At 41.8% G+C, this 24,524-nt stretch overlaps 1 protein-coding gene and 1 long non-coding RNA gene across 4 annotated transcripts in view; both read left to right on the top strand.

Moving 5' to 3' along the window:
* GALNT11 (polypeptide N-acetylgalactosaminyltransferase 11) overlaps nt 1-21,854 on the top strand; it is a 45,699-nt gene extending 23,845 nt beyond the window's left edge. Inside the window, exons 7-12 of one of the 3 annotated variants that reach the window (XM_010586120.1) lie at nt 1,620-1,737; nt 3,557-3,709; nt 6,313-6,531; nt 9,925-10,029; nt 18,932-19,069; nt 21,290-21,854. In XM_010586120.1, the coding sequence (XP_010584422.1) occupies nt 1,620-1,737; nt 3,557-3,709; nt 6,313-6,531; nt 9,925-10,029; nt 18,932-19,069; nt 21,290-21,421 (865 nt within the window). In that variant the 3' untranslated portion in view covers nt 21,422-21,854. Of the gene's footprint in view, nt 1-1,619; nt 1,738-3,556; nt 3,710-6,312; nt 6,532-9,924; nt 10,030-10,621; nt 10,690-18,931; nt 19,070-21,289 lie in introns of those variants that run through there. The other 2 variants (XM_010586129.1, XM_010586138.1) reach the window with 2 other exon arrangements.
* A 560-nt stretch (nt 21,855-22,414) lies between these two features.
* The window catches only part of LOC104843215, a 5,249-nt gene continuing 3,139 nt past the window's right edge, over nt 22,415-24,524 (top strand). Inside the window, exons 1-2 of the long non-coding RNA XR_775537.1 lie at nt 22,415-22,716; nt 24,348-24,452. This is a non-coding gene — a long non-coding RNA (uncharacterized LOC104843215). The remainder of the gene's footprint in view (nt 22,717-24,347; nt 24,453-24,524) is intronic.

The raw sequence follows: 24,524 nt of genomic DNA, 5'->3' as shown, positions 1-24,524 counted from the left end.
TCTGACAGCTCTGCAGTTAGTCTTTCCACGTCTATCCATCACAAGATTTGGTCTGAGAAGCCAGGAAACTTCTTAAGTTACCTAACAGTTTGACTGGCTTGTTTGGGAGGTGCCACTGTGGCAGTTTCTGAAGCCAGAAGGGAAAGGACAGACTGGAAAAACATGAATGGGGAACCTGCATAGAAAGTATTAAAATCCTTATTCTGTTAAGAACTATTCTCACAGTTAATCTGGGGAATGCCTGAAGGTTAGTTCTTGCTGTGTTCAACACTGTTGTTGCATTCCTTCAACTCACTTTTAGGAAGAACTCCCATGGAAAAGGCAGAGAACTTTACAGTTAAAGGGAGCCTAATAATCTAAAATGATTACATTTTCTGAGTGTGAAAGAGACTTTTCCTAGTTGGAGGTCTCTGCCTGCTTTGAAAAAGAAGCTAGATTGCTATTTAACCTTTGAAAATGGCTTTCCATCAAATGGAAAGTCTTACATTTTGCATTTTAGAGACCTTCATAATAGATATTTTGATGTCAGGGATGGAAAAATTGAGAGCGACCTTTCAACCCAGGTTTTAAAGTGACAGAAACTGTAGTAGAAAATGGTGTGAGACCAAGCAAGGAAATCTAGACTTAGGCTTGGCTTTATCACGGGTTTTTATTAATAAGGATGGGAAAAATCTTGTTCCCAGCCCATCATATGTTCCAACTATCATATCATATTTATGTAGTGTTTTTACTCTTTTTTTTATACTCTTCTAGGGCATCCACATATTGCAACTTTGTGTTACAGTAGCAATTCAATCTAAAGACTGTACAGTGGGGATCATACACTGTTGTTTTTACAGAATAGAGCACCATTCTAGTAACACACAGGCAAGGTGAAAAACTGGGAAATGCCAAAGAGAACACCTATGCAAATATACAAACTGTAAATAACTTACCAATACATTGATCGTTGCATCAATGATGAAACAACACTGCTCCTGGTATTTAAAGTCTATCTATGAGACGGAGTACCATTTCTTTTAGCAGCCTCCTTGCTTGTATAATTTAAATCTGGACCTTGTTTCTCGATTTAATTTAATATGGGAAAGTAATGTGTTACTCTGGATTATACTCTTTCTGCAGTTCAGTCAAGCCTGGTCTGTATAATTTGCCCCTGTAAGAGGGGGAAGAACACATTATTGTGTGCAAGTGTACATGTTTGCAACTGTAGGGGAAAAACCTTTTGGTAAAGACAGATCTAATTAAAGGCAGCTCTTAAGTTTCAATGTAGAAAACTTGATGGACTCAAACTTGCACAAGTTTTTACTTTTTTTTTAAGTGGTGACAGCCACTTTGTTCCTTTTTCTTTGTCCTATCCCTTTTCCTCAAGCTTAGTATACAAAGAAATATGGTTAATAGGTATTGGAATAATGAAAGATCACAAATACCACTTGCAGAAATGCTTTTGAAAATGTTTTGAGACTAGAAATGTGATCTGATGATTTCTAGTGTCTGCAGGATTTAAATTGTATTATGTAGGTCTAAATTTAAGTTTTGGGACTAGCAGATTCAGCTAAAATTACTGGGTTTTTTTTTTTTCCTGTGTAAGAAAATGAACTTCTTTCAATGTTCCTTTTTAGGTCACCTACTATGGCTGGAGGCCTGTTTGCCATGGATCGCGAGTACTTCAATGAACTTGGACAGTATGATAGTGGCATGGACATCTGGGGAGGAGAAAATCTGGAAATATCTTTTCGGGTAATCTAGCTTTCATGTGAATTTGGACTAGGAACCTCGGTGTCTTGCTGCTTCTTTCCCCTATGTACAGTTTCTTTATCACTGGAATAGCTATTTGCACACAGAAATTGGCATTTTTATTCCCAGGAAGGATGACTTCAGTGCACAGTAACTGCCTTTACAATTATACTCAAGTTAAGTTTTAATGGAAAGATTAAAGAGAATTTTGAGCTCTGCAGTTAAATGTTTGTGATTTTTTTCTTTGTTTGGTGGAACATTTCATAATACCTATAGAGAAGTACAAGAAACAAATAATCATGCAAACTTCTGAAATGAGTTTATAAGCAATGTCTGATGAATTTCACAAGTCAGTTAAAAAGATGTGTAGCTCACAGCAACATTGATAATAAGTAAGCTTATTATATTTCCTTAGAAATGTATGGGGCTTTTCAGACACTTCAGCCTCCTTTGTGAGGGCCTGGAAATGTAAATTTTTTTTGTAACTAAATTAAGTGTCATGCAGAGGAGTCAGCTTGGTTGGAAAAATAATGAGAAAGTCGTAATCAGGGGATTCAAAACTGGTATTTTGTTGGGCTTCCTGTATTTTATCTCATCTTCCCTGTTACTCTGCTGAAAGAAAAACAACTTTTTGTCCTCGATGTCATGTTTACCTCTTCACTTTACAAAAGTGGATTCATCAACAGGTTTGACAAGAGTCTACCTGAAAATGATATGCTATCATGACAAATATGAAAAGGGGATTAAAAAGTGAAGTTAACATAAAAACCCCCAAACTAAACACACAACTCCCAAAACCTTAGAGAAATCTGTCAAATTGGGTGTTCAGAGAAATCAAGATTAGAGTTCAAAAATAAGAACTGGCATCTCATAAATTTGAGTGACTTTAAAGGGGTGTGTACTGAATAAATAAAATCTTTCAAGTCTTCAGTACAAAATACAATTATTAGATACCTGAGTAGAAGTGTATGGTGTGTGAGGAAATTATTGTTACTGTGTAATACACAGTTTCAATAAAAAGGGCTTTGAAAAATTGGAGGATATTCAGGGAGCTTTATAATGTCTGGAAGCTCCATCTCCCTGGGGGAGAGTTGTAAAGAAGTTTGGCCTTTATCTTATCCAGGACGAGTTTTAAATTGACTTGATTATAAACTGCTAATGTGAGATGATCTTCTGAGATCGGAGGACCCCTTAGTCCAACAAAGCGCCAATGATGACAATTTGCTGGAAGCTGAAGTTTAAAAAGAAATTTAAAGAAATAAATGGAAGTAGAGTGTGAAGGAAATCTAGATTTGGGGTGCACTGGAGCTGGATTAAGGCACGTAAATGTAGCATCTGAATGGGAACAGTATTTCTGAGTTCCCATATACTTAACAGAAACAAACAGCTGTGTAAAATAAGTGCTTATACTTGAAAAGATCTCCAGGCTCCCTTAGTGATATTGACTGATCTTCATTATGTATTGTGGAAGTGTGGACATGTAATTCTCGTGTAGGTAAATCGATTTAGATATCTTAATCTGCAAGTTCAGTGTTCTCTAGTAGGTCATTAGAGCATACAATTTTAGAAAATTTACTATTTCTTTTGTGAAAGCCGTGTTGTCTTATGTGGAAAGTGTGATGATATGACAAAAATAGTCTTTTCTAACCTGAAGATGTAATAATTTGATTTGTCAGAAAGCATGACATGTAGGACAACATTGCTGACACCTAATTCTGTCATAATGCATAAACCTACCTAAGTATCCCTTGAAGAAGGGGAGGAGGTAGTGAGCCTTGTCAGTATGCGTACAATGAGGTATGTTCTGCTTTTGTATGGACAGATCTGGATGTGTGGTGGTAGACTTCTGATCATTCCCTGCTCCAGGGTGGGACATATTTTCCGTAAAAGGCGTCCCTATGGCTCACCAGGGGGACAGGACACTATGGCTCATAACTCGCTGAGGCTGGCACATGTGTGGATGGATGACTATAAGGTAAGAGACAATTCTAGGTCATGAAATAAGGTTATTAACTGGCTTGTTTGTCAAAGGACTGTATCACGGTGGGGTCCGTTAGCACCTCTAATGGGGTCTTCCTTCTGTAGTCTGATTTCCTAACGTTAATTTTGATGTGAGTTCCTAAATTCTGTAGGACTGTCATTTGGCTTTTGGGTGCTCAAGGCTCCTCCCTGTTACTTCTGCTACCTGCAGGAGATACAGTTTTATGCCTTTTTAATGAAGTAAAAGATGGTGAAAGAGTTCTTGTAAGCTCTGCATTGCTTGGTGTCCAAATCAGTATTACATGGCAGCCATATACTGCTATATGCCTTCAGGTAGTTTCCATGTTGGCGAGACAGGGATTTTCTTGAATGGTTGTTTGTTTTCTGTTTTAATTAGCAGCCTGATTCTTAGTCTTGCCCTGGAAGATGAATCAAGATTAACTTCTGGATTCAAGGGCAAGTGTATTCCTTCCTTGTCTTCAGGTCTTGGTACTGATGCGTTTGAATGTAGATTGGGTTTTTGTGAAGCCCTGATCTCTATGATACTTGAGGACATTTTTGCCTTGTGAGACCATAGGATTTGCTGTGTGGCCAGCTCCTGTGGTCCCTACAATTTCTATATAAGACATAATTTATTAACTTTATATTCTTTAGAGGTTTATGTTTCAAACACTATCCTTTATCTTGATGCTCAGTCAGTTTGAGGAACCTATTAAGGGTCATTAATTTTTATCTCCATTCTCCATCTCAGTAATGCATTGGTAGATTTGATCTATCACTTTCCCTTTTATTGGTGTCTGGGCACAGTTGTTTTGTGATTAATGATGGCTTTCTCTGAAGCTTGGAATTGATTCTTTGTTATAATTTCCAGCTAATACTACTTTATCCAACAAGGACTTAAAACTGCTGATTCTAGCAGTCTTTTATCACAGATTTGTCCTGAATGTTTCCAGCTGTTTCTAATCTAATTCTCTGATAGTTGCCAGAGACTGTCATTATGACAGATTTATGTATGGAAGGCAAGCCTGGAAATATTTTTGTTTTTATAAGTGTAATGAAAATATTTAGGGCCTGTATAATTTACTGAAGTGATTGTATGATGAATAGTACAAAGATAAGACTTAAAGGACCTGTTTTGCAGCAGAGAGCAAATATCAATATTTAATAAATAAAATTGCATAATGGAAGGCAAACAGCAAAATTTTCATAACTGTCAAAAGCAAAATGTAAAAGAAATAAGTTCATGTATACAACAGAAATAAATAATGCAGAAAAGGTAGGATACTAACATTTGAATTTTATCCAGGAAAGAGGCAATTGGAATAGCAGAGCAACTTTTTTGAAGCGGACCGATTTCTGATAGTCATGTCCAGTCTATCTCTGAACTTCCTCAGAGTTGTCCAACAGTCCAATGTACTTAATGCTTCCCCTTCCTCTGCTATTAATATACCAGTGATACATCAAGTGCATCCAAATACTCAAAGATCTCGATAACGACAGATATGTAATTTATCTTGAAATGGCATTGTCTGTCATCTGAATATCAGAGATAGCAGTAGGTAATTGAAAACTGTTAGAACCACATTACAGTAAGTGCATTCCAGATGTCTGCTAGAGATTAATCCAACAAAATACCATAGCTCAGTGCCCTGAAAACTGATTTCTAAGTAATATCTAGTAAACGACTTAATGTGCAAATACAATGCCTCTTCTATGAGCTCAGTAAATCTAGCTGGAATTAAAGACTCTACAAGGAGATTTTTCTTCTAGTTTTGGTAATAGTATTCATGCCACATTGTACATTCATGAATTCCTGTTTGTCCTCATTGTCTCTGCATTAGAGTTGAACAGCACGTAAGATTGAGCCGGAATCTTAATCTGTCCTTGCCTAAGCAGGTACAATTCCGAGTATAATCATAAATTAGAACATGAAAAAATAACATCGTGGGAGCGTTTCTGGAGATGGTGCAGATGAAGGGGAAAAACTGGGCTTGACAGAAAGCCCAGGTGACAGTTCTGATTCTTCATGTGAATAAATGCATGGTCCCGCTGAACTTCACAAGATAGTCCCATTTATAGGTTTATTCTGATGCGGAATTTTTTTGCCCTGGTAACTTGTAAAGTTGGAAGGTGGAAACTGTGGAAGACAAAATACACTTGAACCCCACAACAGTGAAAACAATCAATTACAATTAATAATTTAACGAAAGCTTTGCCAGGTGAGGAGAATGATGATGATATATACACATTTGTTTCTGACTTAATGAGTCTAGGATGCCTTTATTGCCAATGGAGTGTAGGGCTGATTTGTTTCCTCCTCAAGTTGGCATCTAAAAAAGGTCATCAGATTCATGCTTGAGAAGGGTCTTCATCAAAAAAAGCAGTCTAGAAAGATTAGCTCAGAGTTAGGCAAGATAAATCTCACCTCCTGTGGCAATCTAAACACTGGAATTTCCTAATGCCAGTTTCAGATTTAATGGTTGAAAGGACTAGCAAAATGAAATGAAACTTTGGGAGTTCTGCAAACACGAAAAAGTTGGAAATCAATAATCTGAAATTCTTCTCCCCTTGTACCCGACCTGTTTCTCTTAAATACAGGAGCAATATTTTGCTTTGAGACCCGAGCTAAGGATGAGGAACTATGGAAATATTACCGACCGTGTAGAACTGAGAAAAAGATTGAACTGCAAGTCATTTAAGTGGTATTTAGATAATATCTATCCTGAGATGCAAATATCTGGGCCCAATGCCAAAGCTCCGCAGCCAGTTTTTATTAATAGGGCACAGAAACGACCGAAAATAATCCAGCGTGGAAGGGTAAGATAAACTTTCTTAAAAATACAGAATTCTTTTTTTTTTTTTAAATTATGAGATTCTTTCTGAAAGATTTACTTAAATACAGTAAAAATGGTCTGTTTCCATAGAGCTTTAGTTTTGCAACAAGCTGTCTTGAAAATAACAGAATTTCTGTCTTTGGACAAAAGCAAATCAGTTTCACTATGATCTGTATTTCAGGTCATCTTCAGACTAGATACTATTCAGTGAGGTTTCCTTCCTCAAAGCTCTGAGTTGCGATGTTTTGATGTCTTTAGAATGCACTTTCATGGCTGTTGGTTCTGAAGATGGATTTGGATAGAGAGAAATTTGGCCTCAAATATTCATGCTCTGTTGGTTTATGATAAGAGTACAATGTAATTAGTTTCCAAACTCACTGCTTTTACTGGATAATTTTCTGCAAAGATGAACATTTGCATCTGAGAGTAATGATGGCTTTTCTAGTCCTGAAAAGGCTGTTAGATAATGAACAAAAAATGAGTTTTGCTCCTTTTTTTCTTTAAAGTAGAAGAGATAAATTTTTACATGTATTCATGAAGGAAATCATGATTAAATTCATGCCTTAGCTCTGACACTTATGTTTATGGGTTTGTATGCAGGCAAAGCCAGCACACAGTTGCATCTGTTTTCTCCAGTGCCAAATTGGTCTGATGTGTGCTTTTTATGCTTCCCCAAAATAACGGATAACATCAAACCCAAGACAACATTCTCAAAGTCTTCTCTGTGAAAGAGAAGACCTTGGAATAAACTATTTCATGTGCACATAGATTATGGTTAGCAGATTCCTTTCTAGCTCAATAATTGGAAGCATTAAATAGCGATGCAGCCCTCTCCGCAAAGTAACATTGGCTGCAGTAGCTGTTGACAGTTGCTGGTGCTGCAAGTAGGTTCAGCCTGGAGGACCTGAGTTCATGCAGAACCTATTTGACATCATTAGATTTTTGCTTGGAAGCAGCTATCTGGGAATCCATGATTTGTGCAGTATTTTTATAATAGTATCCCAGCCAAGCTGTAAAGTTATTTATTAGGGCAAACATGCGTAGTTTCCCTGAATAAAACTGATACAATGGGCTGATTCCCCTAGTTGTTAAATGCTGTTATTCCCCTAGTCAGACCTTGTTTGTTTTCTTTTTCCCCCATTTAAATTTAATAGCTTTCTGCTTTCATTCAGACAGAAGTTTAACTAAGGAATTGCTGATGTGGGGGAGGCTACTTGAGGGATCTGAATCCCTCAACAGCACTTAAGGGGAAATCTTCCTGGCAATAATTTCCCATGCCTTAATTTGGAGAAAAACTTTGTGCACCCTTTAAGAAGGGGGAGACAAGACATGGAAAAATGCAGCTCCTTGGCTTTGTTCTCCGGGGTTCAAGAATTATACCCAGCATTGTGTGAGAGAGTCAGCTTTGGCTCTGATGATCGTATAAACTATTTCCAGATGCCTACAAGGAACAGAACGATCAGCCAATGTCACCACTGTGTGCCAGACTCTTTAGGATTCGGGATGAATCACTCCAAATCCCATCTTATTCTCAAAAACTAATTGGGCCAGAGATAAGTGCTGGTTTGACAGCTGGGAAGAACTGCAATGATCACAAATTGTGACAGTTCTTAACAGTGTTATCAAATGCTGATCATCATGGCCAATAAAAACAAGGGCAAAAATCATATAAAACTCATGTAGCTGTATGGTTTGAAAGCCTTCTGTTGAGTGAAGAATGATGAAAATGAGATCTCTCCTAGAAGTCTCTGGGGTGTGAGGAAATATTACTTAGAAGGTTATGTGTAATTTGTTTCAGATGTGTGTAGGGAACAGGAGAAACATGGTGCACTTGAGGAGGCTGTTGATGTGCCTTGGGACAGCTATTTCCAGAAATGTTGTTTAGTGAAGAATATTATTTGGTATTTGCACTCTCTAACTTTTGCTATCTTGTGATGGAGCAGTTCATTCTTTTTATTGCTGGAAGTGTCTTTGGTTTCTTAAAAATCTGTTGAATCAATACAAATGCCCAGACAGCTATGTAAGTCTTCATAATAAAATGCAGCTAGCTAATTAATCAGCCTGTCCTTGAGTTCAGGACAGCAAATTCTTTTTTCCTCTACATTCAGCTCCAGATTGGAAATAATTACTTTTAATGTGGATGCCAGATCTGGGGCCCTGCCATCTCCCACGCATGCACACACCCAGTGACTGTCAAATGCACTCCCATGCGCTTGGTAGAGAGCGGGGCCCTTTGCTGTGAGGAAGGAAATGGCAGAGTTGTGGACATTGCTAGAATAATTGCTTTTCTCCTTTGTACCCTTGGCTGTGTGCAGTGCAGTTCTTGATGTGCAGGCAGTGATTGCTGCCTGAGTAGCCTGATCCCCACTGTATCACGGGAAGAAAAATAATCAGGCTGAAAAGAAGTCTTCTGCTTGCCACCAGTTAGTTCAGGGCATGCGTGTAATTTAAAGCCAGAATAGAGGTGTTTTGTCTTGCTGAGTAACTCTGTGGGGATACATCAAGATCTTAATGATTCTTGACTGTTGGAATAGGGCAACCTAATCTTCAGGCTCTGCAGAAGACCTCTTGGGTGACTTCCAGGGTAGGCATCATTGCCCAAACCAGGAGAGAGATTGCTAACTTGCTGAGGACCTCCTTGTTTGCTTTGATGGTAGATGCTTCCAGTTTTGCACCACAGGACAGTCTCCTGACCTGAATCTAGTCCTCTGATACAACATTATTCCAAATCAGACTAGGTAGTGCATTTGAACTGGAATGAGCATTTGGGTGTTTGTAACATTTTCTCTTCTTCCCTGATCTGTCATTAAAATAACATAGCTGATAACTATGGCTTTTCAGCTACCTAAACGCTCTTGAAATTCAATTTGAAAACAACATTAAGTCTCTAAAGTTGTTTGTATTTAAGTAATTCCTTCTCCTTTCCCAAAGAGGCTGTCCTGCTTTGTGAAGAGAGGCTGTAGGAGGAGACATACGTACAAGCTAAACTGTAGCAAAATGTGGTTTATACAGTATAGTCAATATTCCTGAGCTAGTGAGTATCTGGGACCTGAGACTTCCATGAAGAGTGAAAGAGGGGAAAGCAACTTGACAGTTGAGTATGGCCAGCATGTCCTGAGCCAGGTTGCGCGTACTGCAGTTGTACCATGAAGAAGGAAATCTTGATGTAAATACGAAGCAAAATGGAACCATTTAATACTGTCTTTTCTCCAAATTATCTGAAAAACAAAATGGTATTTTAAAAAGGAAGAAGGGGTTGTTTTTTTTTTTTTGTGAGCACACTGAGTTCTAGGGCTTCTAAAGCATTGCCGTATGTTCCCTTTGGTATGTAATGTTTGTTGTTTATTCTGTCCATCAAACTGTTTTCCTTTCCTAGTTGTATCACCTTCAAACCAACAAATGCCTGGTTGCCCAGGGCCACCCAAGTCATAAAGGAGGCCTGGTAGTGGTTCGGGAATGTGACTACAACGATCAAAACCAGGTATGATATTCCTAAGTATATTGACTAGTGATTCACATCTTACAAATTGCTAATATGTTTTCCTGCTGGCAAAACGTCCTAGTGTAACATCTCACCAGCAAGCAGACTGATTTCAGAGTATTGTTCAAACTGCAAGGCTGGCTGAGGAGATCGTGGAGCTTACTGCTCTGTACCTTACTAATGCTGAGTATTGGATATTATATTCCCCTATCTTTATGGCAAGAATCTTTGTATGTGGCTGAAGACTATCCTTAAGTGGCTCCTGGTGGGCTCATAATCCACTAATTAACACTTCAGAATTTGTAGAAGCTCTTTCAGTCAATTCCTTGTACTGGGATTTAAGGCAGCCTTTTCCTGGCCTGCTGTTCTCTGTGTACTGTACAACTAGTCCTCTGCTGCTGGAGAGGTTGTAGTTTGGGGTTAATGAATGATTTGTTGTTATTGCTAAATAGAAGGAATTCTAAGGAATTTAGAAAATTCTTTGGCTACAGGTGATTTGCTGATCTGGGAATTAATTGGGGATGGATGTGAAAATCTAACGAGAGTTTTTATAATACATGAAGCCTTTGCTATTTCACTTCTGTTCTTTCAGGCAACAGAAATTCAGGACATGGATAAACAATCTCCAGGGTAGAGCGATCTTCACCTAATGTCATAAAGACTTTTACCTAGCTAAGAACTACATTGAGAACATTATGATTTAGGAGCCCATGGGACCCAAGTCTAAAAACTAGATTGCATCTGAAAAGTAATCAAAGATGTAAAATAAATGGAGCATGGGAGGTAATGCAGCGTAGCTTTACCAAAGGTGGTTTATGCTAGACTAACTTGATAATTTATGAAATGGGCAGTAGTTTCCAGGATATGGAAACTGCAGCAGTAGAAGCAGGATGATTTGTGATAGTCTCAAACAAAAAGTTGTGTGCTTTGTCAACTAATGGGACTTTTTGCCTCCTACCTGTGGCCTCACCCGTTGAATGTGACAGAGGCAGGCAGTGTGAGGGGTGTTAGCCAGTGTCTGGGTAAGTGTGGCTGGCTCTAGACACATGGTCTCTAGTTGCCACTTAGGACCAAGCAATGCATCCCTGCACTTTGCCTCTGGAGTACTGAGTGATCATCACTGTGACCAAATTGTAGGTCCCTGTGTTCAGGGTGGATGAATTTAAGCTGGAATGGGAATCAAGGTTTTCCTATGTGATCTCTTCCATTGGCTGTAAGAAAGTCAGCAAGTCTTGTAAAGAGTGTGTAAATGTAACGGTAGCTGATTGGCACCAGTGATTGTACATTTACAGTGTGAAAGGTGCTACGCTGCTTTCTGAGCCTTTCAGTCTGAGTGAGAAAGCAAAAATGACTGCCTGTAGATGATGTCCGCAGTAAGAACAGATGGATCCTCACAGTTACTGTTTCCCCTCTCCTTCCTGCAATATTTTTAATAGTGAACTGCCACGTGGCTGGAGGAGGAAGTCTGTTGTTTTTCCGTATCAAAACCTTTTTCTGATTTTTGTCCTGGAGACAGAAACTTCAGTTAGCCTTTGGGTGCTGAGAAAGACAAGTTTAGTGCTCTGATTGTTGATCTTTGACTTCTTTTCTCATGAATCTAGTTTACTAGTGGTAAATTAAGGAATTAGTTCTCATAAAAAAGTGGCTGCGCTATCTTCTTTCACAGTGATTTTGTTCTCCAACCAAGTACGTTAACCAATGCTATGGTTTTCTGCCATTAGACTTATTTCGTCCTAATAAATCCCAAGAATGCATTCAGCCAGCTTTCTTTCATATCCTCTTGAACAATCTAGCTATAGATACATGAGAACAATTTAGAGAAAGATGACATTTAACAGTTTCTGCTTCTAAAAATAGCAAGAAACTTCCTGAGTATTGGAAGCTTTTGACTGTTTTTTCTGGTAACACTCAACCCACTGGCATTTTCAGCTGATTTTTGCTTTAGAACCATCTGTTTTATGCCTTTGGCCTAATAAGAAAGCCTGTGTTGGGTCTGGTGAAAGGCAGGTACACAGCTATCCTGTCCCCTGGATGCCCACTGGCAGCAAGTTAAGGGTGTGTTGCTTAATATATACAGTGCAGACAGTTACTCTGGAAGATGACAATCTGCACATCTAGAAAATATTTTAAAAATTTGTCTCTCTCACAAATGTTATAATGAAAACTAGGACGTTTCATTAACTGGAACAGAAATACTCGGTCTGGGATAATACCGGGGATTGAACATAAATTTAGGAATAAGTGATGAAAATTTTGTAGTTAGAAATAGCACAAGTAGAAGAGGTGACAGGATCTTATAGAACGAAGGTCAGTGAAGAGAGGTCTGAAGTAACAGAAGAAGCAGAAGACCTGATTGTGAATTTTGAAAACAGAAGACTAATATGGAATGAGAAATTTTGTAGTTGAAGAGTGGTCATGTGAAGGAACTGCAAAGATTGCCAAAGTAAACACTCTCCTGAAATTCAGTAGTGTGTCTGACCTCTTTCTGGAAGCAAAACTGGGAATCCACGAGGTAGTGCATACCACAAAATCTTCAGTGTTGAAGGAGGATAGAAAATACTTAAGTGCATTGAAAGATCATCATGAAAGACTGGAGATGTCTAAAAAGTGGAAGTAAGAAACTGTGGTGTAGATTCTACCCAAAACCATTATGCCAAGGTTAATCAGATAGTGATTAGGGGACAGGGAGGCTGAAGCAGGTTTTGGGCTAGATACTGCTGTAAAGGAGGAGGAGTAGAAGTAGTTACTGACAAACTTGGAAGAGAAGAACCCAAGAACACTAAAAAGGAAGGTTTTGGAGTGAAGCACAATGGCCAACAAAGACTAACTAGTGGGAGTGTTTGTGATCTAAGAGCTAAAAGAACATTGGGTTTATCATGTAGCTATTGCATGCTTGCCTTCTTCCTGACCTAAATGCTTAAAGCCAAGTTCCTTTTCCAGAAAATCTCCTCTTAAAGTCCACTGAATTATGCAGATTTTTTTCTACTGTTTGTTTTCAGATATGCTAGGTTGACTCTTAGGGTTTACTTTCTGTGTTGTCATAACCTCTCCTCTGTGTGTTTACTTCATTTCAATAATTTAACTTTTCTCTTACTTAGCAATATATCAAGATTTAAAAATGTGGCTGTTGCCATTCCAGCTGTGGATGGTGCTAAGGTGTCTAAGCATGTGCATCTGTGCTCTGGGCCTTTAAAAGATAACTGATGTGAGCAGGGAATTTCAGAAAAGCTCTGTTAACACTCTTGTAGCACTTTGTAAAGCATGTATTCTTACGTTTATAAACTGTTCAAGAGTCAGAGTCTAGAAGGATGTGCTCACATGTGCAGTTCTTCTGTAACATCTTTCTCCTTAAACCTCTGGATCATGGCTGTTAGTTTGCTTTTCTTATACAACACATGTCTAGAGTGAGTGTGAAGATGTGCAAGTTCGGTCTGCTTGCTGCTTTTCCATGAACTATTCAAGGAACACAATTCTTTGATCCCTCTAACAATTGTCATAAAACATCAGCAACACACTGAACTGTGAAACAAAGTATGTATCTGCTTTGGAATGACATTCAGGAGGACGTTGGGTTTTCAGGGTAGCAATAGCTTAAAATAATGATTATAGACCACCAAACTTTGCTGTTCCTGATGATTTTCACAAGTAATTTGGTGCTGTGATGTCATTGTTATCTATAATAATAGGAGCTGAAGTATATGCAGATAGCTGTGGTGTTGCAAATTGCTAGGCATATCTCTTCCTTAGTGCTGAGGCCACTTTTTGTGCTCTTAAGCTGAATTTGTCTTTTAAAAAACTGTCTGACAGAATAATACAGTAGTGCCAACCTAACCAACAGATTTTAACTGATGGACTGGAATGCTTCTCCTGTCAGCACGGTTCATGGCAGGGATTTTCTTTCACACAAAGGGCTGTTTCTGTAGTAGTTACTGTCTTGTATTTACTGAAATTTTTCAATGCATTCCTCTAGTGCTAATGCAATTTGCAGACCAAATAAAGAGTGTATATTCACAAAGCTTTGCCAGTTGGCCAGCCATGCCTTTTGCTACACTCCACTGCACTCTGAAAGCCAAAGTGTAGGCTGATGCTTCCTGGTTTATTTGACATCATTTTGAAATATTTATTCCCTAGGAACAGTGAGCTTCTATTTTCTATCCATGACAGATTCTTTGATTTATTGTTTTTCCTTAGGTCGGGTGATAGGTTTTGTTGTCTATATTGACACTAGACTCAAAATCTTCTACAGTTAACTCCATGTTTCAAAAGGAAATGATAGTATGGGCCATTCTTCTAGATGATGAGGCACCATTTGAGCCCTTTCCTCACTTGCATTTCCTCTGAAGTAGTTCAGCTAGCTGTTATCTGTTTACATTAACTAATATTACTGTAGGAATAATTTCATCTTTCACAAAAAAAAAGTGCAGTAACACAGCCCCGTATCTCTTTATTACGGTAAAAAATAATCCCAGAGGGATATCAGTGTGATATAGTGTTTATGGAGGGAGTGTGCCTCCTTTACCAACAGTGGCAACCTGAAACCAGTCAGGAAATCCAAGTATTAGTAAAATGAGAGAGCAAAAAAGCTCCACTCTCCGGTCTTCAGCACTGTCACACTGCTGTCCTTGCAAGGAGTTAGACTGTAGTCATCACTGAAACTGCTCGTTAGGCTGTGTATGAGGAGAAGCCCTGTTTCTACTTGCCTATCTGTATGTAAATGAGATTAATGAAGTTGTCTTAGCAATCAATCAAGGAGAAGGCTGGGTGATTTGTTTGTGTTATATGGGGGTGAAGTAAAATCCTAGAGGTACTAGAAGCCCTAGGAAACCTCAGTCTTAAATCTGTAAATAGTCTGAACTACTTTTTGAGGGGACTGAATCCAAAATCCAGTTCTTCCTAAGCTGCACCTGTATAAAAAAAGGTTGATACTAACAGAGTTCATACTTTGGACCTCTTCCTATTTATTTTGCCCACAAGACCTACTCTAGCACGTGCTATACATCTGTCTGTAGGTGACCAGAAAGATACACATGCTAGCTTTGCTGTAGCGGTGAGAATGCTTACCCCAGATCCCAGATCTGCGGGTCCCATTTCAACTATGGGAAAGTTGAACCAGCTACTGCAGTCTGGGTGACGAAGCATGAGCAGGACCTCTGTGCCCCTGTAGCCAAAGGTGAAGGCATTGACTGGTGGGCGGGAGACTTGGGCAGACATCCGAGCAATACCAAATCTGAGATGCTTTGCTTGAAGGAAGATCTCGAGGTGTTCTGGGGACATCTAAGACGTCAGAAGGGTCAGTCGGCAGCTGAATGGGCCCCTGCACTCCAAGGCTGAGGGGGTCCTTGCACCTTCCCTCTTATCCTGTTGCCTGTGTTGAGAGGCAGGGAAAAAAGAGCTGCTATAAAGAGGCCAATCCTACAGCATTCACCAAATTAAATCATTTATTTAACCCCAAACCTGATCAATTTCACTATGGACAGAAGTTCTTCCATAACATCTGCCATTTAGGTTTTATTTAAAAACAGAAACAATTCATTATATTCTAATTGCATCCCAGTGTTTTTGACCCAGTGAAAATGATCAGTGATTTTCCTTAGATCTGTGGAGCAGATCAGTTGTTAGTGTGTGTCTCTGGGGGACAGCAATTAAAGGTGCTGCTTTCTTATGTGGTGGGAGCTGGGCACAATTCCATTTTTAGAAACTGAAATCTGACGGTGATGCTCTCCTAGATGTTAGGAGGTAGATGCAGGATGAAAATACCCTGCACCTTGCCTGTTACCTTTTTTTTTTTTATTAAATAAAATAAATTTTTAAAATGGCATTTTCTGTAGAAAATACCTAGGAGGATAAAACAAAGCATCACTCAGAACTGAGGTATAAATCTTAGGCAGGCACCTTATTAATGATAGACTTTCGATAGTGTGCTGGCTGCCAGGAGATTTTTCCTTCCTATACTGGGCTGTTGCTCCTGATAGCCTGTAACAACAAGAGCTAAACATCATCCTTCCAGTCTTCAGCAGCAAAGTAATTAATAAATTTTGGAGTATGCAAAGGCTTGCAGTTATGTACCCCCCCCATGGGGTGGCTTTGCTTTCCTCGTGCTTGAATCTCTTAATAATCTGCAAGTTCATACTGATACTCTAATTTGAATTTGGAACCATAATGTGTCCCAAATTTGGGCCTTTTTTCCTCTTTCCTTTGTTTTCTATACCAAACACAAAATTAGTTTGAAATTAATTTTGGCCATCTTGTATAAGCCTTTCTGGAGAAGTATCACACTGGATTTAACTGCTGTTTTGTGTTCTTTGCCATTACTCAGCTTTTGATTAAAGGTCTGCTCCCTGTGTCACTGCAGTCTTCTCTCTCAGTTCTTACCAGTTTCATCTGTTGTTTGCATTTGGCTCCATCATTCTTCTTCTTTTAATAATAATACTCTTCTGGCAAGTCCTGCTATTTCTCCATTCTCTCCTCTTTAATCTTGCCATGCTTTCTTTCTTATGACAGGTTTTAAACAGAAAAAGTACGTTAGAAGGCAGAGAATGCCTGAGGTTAGGGCAAATTTTAATATAATACCTGCACTTCCTCAAAGGAGGCCTTCACTGTATTATAATAGTCACTGTGATAATGAATGAGCTGTATGCTTTTCAATCATGCCGTCCAACTGAGGCAGTGTCCTGAATCACAGCTCCTTCCAGAAGGCTGTTTTTAGTTTCATCAGACAAAAAAAACCCAACCCCACCACCAGAATTTGTTCTATTTGCCTGACTTTTCTGCCTGGAATTTGATATTCTGTACTCTTAAGTGTGAAACTCATGCAGACTTAGTGAGAAAAAAAAAAAGAAAACCAAAAACCCCACAGAGCAGACATGGTTACTGCAGCACTGAGCTTTTGTGAAATCAAAACGTGGCTGGAAGAAGAGTGCACCAGAAGAACTTGGTGTGCCTGTAGGTACTTCTGGTACGGTTATGAGGGGCTCGATTCCCTCTCATTCACAGGGTCAGAAGTCAGGGGAAAGGGGTTGATGCTGGCAAGTGAGGTGGATAAGCAGCCTGGTGTCAGGTCTGGGAATGGCAGCAGAGCAAGAGACCTGGCCAGCTATGGTGTCGCCTGCTCAGCATCCCGAGAGGTTGGGAGATACTGTCCAGGTGCAGTGTGACTGCAGGGGCCCCGCGGCGCGTTCAGAATAGCAGTAGTTTGGTGTTTAGCCAGATGGTCTCAGTATCTTCCCTGCACTGCAGTTACAGTTTTCAGATACTTTCTTCTCCTTTTCCCTACCCCTACGTAACCCAGGATGTTTTGAGTTGCACACACCAAAGTTCCTTCATTTCTTTGCTTTCTTGCGTAGAGTCTCCTGTGCGTTATGAGAGCTCCAGGTCTTCCACCTAACTCATCTTGGCCCAAGTCTTTGCAGGCCTGAAGGCACTGAAGGAGGGAGGGAGGACCAGCAGCTCCTGCAGTTAGACCAGGCTGATGGTTCAGCTTCAAGGAACCTTCAGCTGTGCCAGACATGCATTGCTCCAAAGCAAGGTTTAGGCAGCCCAGTGCAGTGGGAGCCAGCAGGGTATGGGCATGAACTGCAGCAACTGAGGGTGCCTGACACTTTTTTATGCCAACAATAAAAATGCCTGCTTTTGCTAAAGTAGCATATAGGAGAGGACAAACTGACAGCTTGAGTGTATCCTTGCTTCTTGTTAGAGGTGATGGTGGTTTTCAGTGTGATCACAGAGAAACTCCTCTAATGTCATGTATATTCAGGAACCAAATGCAGCTGAACCTGCAAATGTGAACCAATGCATTCTTGCTTTGTACAGTTGGGCCCCAGAGAGGAGCTGAATTCAGTTCCCACTGCTATGTGAGCTGCTACGATATTGTATAGGTTCTTGAGGTCCAGATCAAGACGTTTTCGTGTTGGTTCAGCCAATACAAAGTGGGTGTGAAACGGAGAGGGGTGGTCTCCCTGTAAGCACGGCACAGCTAGAAAAAGCAGTTTGGCTGGGGAGCAGAGAAGGCCATAAACCTGTCAGTTATGGAGCATGTAGTTTCAGCATGGGAATGGTAAAGCAGCAACTTTTCTCACTCCCTGGAGAGCAGTATGGAAAGTTTTGATAACACCTGGATGCTGGTGATCATCTGCTTGAGTAAAGATCTCTGAGCACCAGGCCACCAGCTGCAAGGAGTAGGACCCAGGGACCAGTGTGGAGACTAATGTGGGCTACCTGGCACCAGAATTTGCGCACCTGGTTTTGGTTTCTCATCATTTAGATCTACAAGCCGACCCCAGAGCACTATGTTAAATAAATTCCTATATGTTTATAGACAAATGCAGCGGTTTCAGAGAAGATTGGAGATACCTTTTGGCCTTGCGTGCCTGCCAAGCTACTTCCCCACAGCTCTTGGGCCACCTGCTGTCACCCAGCATCCACCTCTGCCCCCCATACTGGCTCCGTGTGTGGAGCTGAGGCAATCCACCAGCCCCCTCTTCATGAGTGAAGGATCATCTTTGGATAAGGAGATTTACTGCCTGGCTTAATGACTTTGCTCAGAGAGCGGCTGGTCACCTGCTTGGAGATCTACTGCTTGCCTGTCACGTTATCTTGTCTAGCTGCCTGGACAGGAGGAACATATGGGGGCTGCTTAATTTTAAAAACGCTAGTTACAGGGCAGAACCATAAGTGGTCCTTTTAGTGCCTCTGTATGGGGTAATGCTGTGTGATGTTGGGAAGGCAATAGAGCACCACAGCTGCATTTCAGTTGCTGGAAAAAAGGCAGCAAAGAGGCAGTGCGCATTGCAAGGCATGTCTCATGACACCAAGATGCTAAAGCACCTTCTCTGTAGCTGAACAAAAGATGCAAGGCACCTGCCCTGAAACATTGGGATAAATGTCTTTTTATCTTCTCTTTCAGGTCTGGATTTACAATGAAGATCATGAGCTGATTTTAAATAATCTCCTTTGCTTGGATGTTTCGGAAACTCGCTCGTCCGATCCACCTCGTCTCATGAAATGCCATGGGTCCGGCGGCTCACAGCAGTGGACGTTCGGGGTAAGTGGAGTGTCTGGCCTATAGCATGTTGCTTGTAATTAATGTCTCAATAAGTGATAATAGCACTAACAGGACATCAGGGTTGAGTTTAATTATGACTAAATGTCAGATGTACCAAGTCAATTGTACTGGACTAGGCCCAGCCCACATTCTAGGCAGCCTGTACAAAAGTTACATGGGCTTTGGTGGCTGCATTTCAGCCTGAATAAAACTTTTGCTGAGCTCTGGAACATGCAGGCCCTTTCCTTTGCAACACAGGAAGGTTTCTACAGCCCTGTTTAGCCTTTTTTCTGCTTGTCACAGCCACCCGCAGCACTTGTGGCTCATGAACATATGCCAGGGAGAACAAAATCCACCCTGCAGCTCTTTGTTGTGTTGTGTTTGCAGGACTTGGAGATGGTAGCAGTCCATGTGGTGATTTCTGCTTAGTGCTTGAAGATGCACAGGGCAGAGCTGAGGATTGACAGAGGAGTTTTTTTGCTGTCGTGTCTGCCCTATAATTGCATCGCGTTAGTTTAATCACTTAGAGTCTCAAGTGGCTGATTTCACAAAACTGAGCCAGCGCTGCATACACGAGTTTTGGCTCCTGCGTATTAACGCAGAGGCTGCTCCCTCACATGCCCTCAGCATAGCAGTGAGTCTGTAGTACAAACATCGTCTAATAAAGAGGAGGGCAGTGCCAGAACTGCCTATTGCCCTTCCAGGACAGCTCTGCATAAACTGTCTTGGGTTCATAGCATGCTGCTCGTTGGCAGCACGAGTTCCTAAGTTGAGTCAAATAAGGAAGGCTGTTGCAGTCCAGGATGGTTTGGAGATACAGAGGCAGATACTGCGTGAGCCCAGCGTTGTGTGTGTCTGATGCTTGCACCAGCAGTGCCACAGCCACAAATGGTACTGGGAGTTGAGAACTTAAAAATTCTGCTGCTGATAAGAGATTATCCAGGGTTCTTCAGCTTGAGCTAGTGGACAAAGATTTTACGAGACTGAGAGAATGGCCATTGAAATTCAATGCACGTAACTGTTAGGGGATACTTGTGGTGGTGGTGGAGAATCTGGGCTGCGTGTGTGAAATGTGGGCTTTGAGCATTTTCACTGAGCATGTGGGAGGTGGATCTCTAACAGTGTCAGATTGGTGCTCGGCACAAAGGAAAGTGAATCAAATATTAGGATTTATTAGGGAAGGAATAGGAACCAAAACAGAAAAATGTCATCGCACCATTGTAGTTTGCCCATGCTGGTTGCCTTCTCTCAGAAAGGCTAAATTAGGACTGGAGAATGTTCAGAGATGGGTGGCAGGGCAAATCAAAGGCATGGGGCACCTTTCACATGAGGAATATGCGAGCAGGCTGGGACTCTTTAGAAAAGTGAAGACTTGTGGGAGCAAGGGGAAATAGATTAGGTGTGTGAGTCACTGGTACAGAGAAAGGACAACTGTGCGCTGTCAGTTACAGTACAAGACTCAGTGAGGGGGTTATTCTGGAGGAGTGTTGTGTATTCTTGCCATGTTCTTCCACTTCACTGGAGATCTGCTTGTGTCCATAAGCAGTGACGGAGAGCCCGGTGCGGCTGTTCTCACCTATCTGCTCCCTCTATGCAGGAGAGCAGGAGGTTGCTGCCCACAGGAGCTGCTGGGGTTGTGCAGAGAGCCCTTTCCAGATAGAACAGGGGCTGTCACAGTGCCCAAAGCAGCTGCAACAATCTGTTAGTGGGGGGAGATGACAGGGTCTTCTGGGGGGAAAAAAAAAGAGGAGAAGGATCTGTTTCCTTCTCACACTTGGCTAGGGTCTGGCCTTGCCGTGGTTACTGGGATGTGGGTGCTGCGGGCAGTGGCATTGCTACGGCTTGGCCAGCTGCAGAGCAGGGACCTGGCTGTGCCGCGCTGTAGCCTTGTGGTCTCCCTCTTTGCTGAGTGCTGGGGAACGGTTTTGATCATCCCTCCACCTCATTACGAGACTGTGGTATAAACAAAATCCAAACTGGGTCCCTGTAAGGATGTGAGAGCCTTCGTTTCAAGGTCTGAACGTGGTCACGGGATGTGCTGTACTCTGGCTTTTAAATGGTGCTGCTGTGGGTCTGGTGTGTCAGAGAGGCTGCTGAAAGGCTTATCTGTCAGGAAGGAGCATCCTCTCCCCTTAAGCATTGGTTTTGGCTTCGGTTTGACAGTGGAGTAGAACAGAATTTTTAATAAATAAATCCCATCTGTCTTTCTCTCTCCTCTAGAAAAACAACCGCCTCTACCAGGTCTCCGTGGGGCAGTGCATGAAGGTGGTGGATCCGCTTAGCCACAAGGGCTACGTGACCATGGCCATCTGCGATGGGTCCCTTCCTCAGCAGTGGCATTTTGAGAGCTGAGACAGCGAGGATGCGGCTGAGAAGCGTTAAGCCAAGACTCAATACCCCTTCAGCCATGATTTTAAGTCATTCTGGAGGGCTTTGCGAGGAGCCCCTAGCTGCTACACCCGGCCCAACCATTGCAAGGACCCTTTAGAAATACTCTGCTATGAAGAGCTGTGTCCATTAGAAGGTCCAGGTGGTCACCGGTCTCTGGTCAGATATAACAGTAATAGCAGCAGCCCCACTGCAGAGCAACACGTAGAAGTGCAATTTATCAGCGGTTCCTTGGATTATCGAACTGTTTTTAAGTAAGAGAAATTATTAGAGCAATGTAATTTAAATTGTGAGATTTTAGCTTTGTGGATCTTTTAAATGACAATGACAGAAAGGAGTCCTCTTCAAGTATTTCATGTGCAGTATCTCATTAATTTACATTTTTAGTATGGTTTTACTGGCCAAATTATTTTACTTTTTCTGGAAAATACTTTTATTCCCTTTTATCTTCTGAAAATTGTCATTTGTAATATTTAAATTTAGTTCTTTTAATTTACAATTTTAGGACATTTCATGTAGTTTAAATTCTTAGCGGTCATTCGTCACCTCATATTTAAAACAAAGTAACTATTACAAAGTCTATTTTGATGATTCATGACAGTAGCTGCATTTAAAATAAAGTATCATTTTTTTATTAATTGGTATGGCCTTACTCTTTGTAGCTGTTGGACCAGAAAGCACCAACTTAGAGACTGATGAAAACGAGTGTTCACATAACTTGGGTCTTCTCTTGTTTCCACTCTTTTCTTCACAGCTGGCTCTTTCTCCCTCTCTCAAGTCTTGGAAGGTTTGACAGATAATTTCTGTTTGGTTTTTTTTCCCCCCCACTTCTCCATTTCCCTTCCCAAGTTCATTTGTTTCACTATTTACCTTTCTTTGACTTCCTGCCTCGCCCCCAGATGCTGCTTCAGTGCATGGAAGCTGCTGCAGAAGAGAAAAGCTGTTCTTACCCAGCGTATTTCTCCTTAGCAACGTTGTCCTTGTTTATCACGCTGCAGCGACTTGCCTTCCCTGGGAAGCACGCAGTTCCGACATCGGCAGCGCCAGGACAGCCCTGCCCTTTCACTGGGGCAGCAGAAACATTTTCCAACTGCATCCAGTTACTGACATTTTGGGCAGCGTGAGGCAAATAATGATAATGCTGGAGCAATTATAGACCCACGTCTTCCTGCAGAGAGGAGAGATTCACTTGTGACAGACTGTCGTCTGCCAGGGCAGTCACCCTGGGAGGAGAAAAGCAAGAGGAAGAACACGAGCAGGTAAGAGCGGTCCCTTGCTGCTGCGCGGCTTCTTGCCTCCTTCATCAGTTAGGGAAGCAGTGAGTCACAGGCAGGGAGGAACGAGGTGAGCAGGGTTTAATTGTAAACCAGAACAATAGGCTGAAGTGGAAGTTCTTCCAGATAAAGCATCATGATGGGAATAAACATTAGACACCAGCCAAGTTCCTTCCTAGCAAGAGAAATCTCTAAAAACAACCCCAGCCCCCTTCAGCAGCTGTATGTCAGCCGAGGCCCATGCTGCGCCCCTCGCTGGGTCAGGCGGCCCTCGTAGGGGCACCCAGAGTTTTGAAACTGGTTCCCAAATGGCTGTTGCAGGGCAGGAACAGATTCATAGGGTGTCAGCTCACAGCGGCCTCCCGCTGAACCCTTTCAGCGGCAGCAGGGGTGGCGTAAAACCAGCTGTCGTGGTGTGCCGACAGCTCCGGCGAGGGTTTGTGCTGCCTGTCCTTACGCCAATATCCCCGCTTCCTCGGGGGGACACCTGGGTGGCTGTTGTGCGTGGAATTAATTCCAGTCCTTGTTGGGGGTGAAAGGGTGGGCTACAGATGTGTTTGTGTCTGTCTGCTTAACCCTGACTGCTCCGACGAGTGAGTGTGAAGCTCTCAGCTGTTTGCTGGGCTTTCCTGTAGGCTGAGAAATTTGTTTTGGCTGTCAAATTGGCTGTGCAGTAGCCTTGCTCTGGCTTTTTTTTTTTTTTCTGTGGCCTTTGTCTTTTTAAAAAATAATAAAAAATCAAAACCCACACAAATCCTCAAACAGGCAATGCAGAAGCTTGCTTTATTTATGGTCTGAGTCTGTTGCCACAGAGAATTTTTGACCTTTTGCTCCCCGTGAGGAAATTTGGAGGCAGCTATCAAAACCAGCTCAATACATGCGGTCTTTAAGCCTGCAATAATAGGCAAGAACGTAGAATTGATGGACCACTGAGTTGCAGCTGGATTGTTCCTTAATATAAAGAAGATAAATATTCTACGTCACTCTTATATAAATAATGCACCTTTTTTTTTTTTAAATTGGCGATACCCACATTTGCAGCGCTGCGTGTGTGGGCTGGCGGCTTCAGCCTCTGCACGCCCAGCCCGTGCCAGCACCTAGGGACTGGTGCTGGTTTCCAGGAACAGATGGAGGCGATGGCATTTTGGATGGTGTCAGTTGTTTCTGCAGCGAACAATTTTTGGCCAAAGCCGTAGCTGTTCAGTGCTGCAGCCGCAGAGCCAGGTCATTGCACACAAAATTTGAAGAGGAGAGGGGTATAAATCTTTCCTGTGAACACCCAGTCCTGAATCAGTTGACGGTTCTCAGCTACGCCCTGCATGGGCAGCCTGCGATTAGGTGGAAATTCATAGTTTTCTTCCTCTATTTGAGTGTCCGCTCACAGCTGACCCTGGGGAATTTGGCTCAGTAGGAAGAACAGAAAGAAAAGCCCTATCCTGGGATTTAAGCTGTCCCAGCACTCAGTTTGCTGAGTCATACTGAGAATTTATTTGTAAAGAAACTGCACCTGGGACTCATTTTTAAGCCTGTGTCAAATATTTCTGTCTTGATGACCTGTGGAGTTGGTGGCTGACAGCAGCTTTGCTTCGTGGCTCGTTTCTCCCGTGTTTCTGCAGCTGGCCTGCCCTGCGCTAACCCTGACACACGAGCTGTGCTCCCTGCTCACCCCCAGTGCTGACACCACTCGGGTCCTCTCTCTTCCAGCAGCCGGAGCGCACAACGTAAGTAACGCTGGAGAACAGCTTTGGCCTGGCTGCTTCCCGCTTCTCTGCGCTCCATCATCTTGGAGCCCT

The sequence above is a fragment of the Haliaeetus leucocephalus genome, unplaced genomic scaffold, assembly GCF_000737465.1.
Source record: "Haliaeetus leucocephalus isolate CR32 unplaced genomic scaffold, Haliaeetus_leucocephalus-4.0 Scaffold0, whole genome shotgun sequence".
Classification (NCBI taxonomy): domain Eukaryota; kingdom Metazoa; phylum Chordata; class Aves; order Accipitriformes; family Accipitridae; genus Haliaeetus; species Haliaeetus leucocephalus.
The sequence above is the reverse complement of the archived record's forward strand: the minus strand, read 5'-3'. Positions and strand labels throughout refer to the sequence as shown.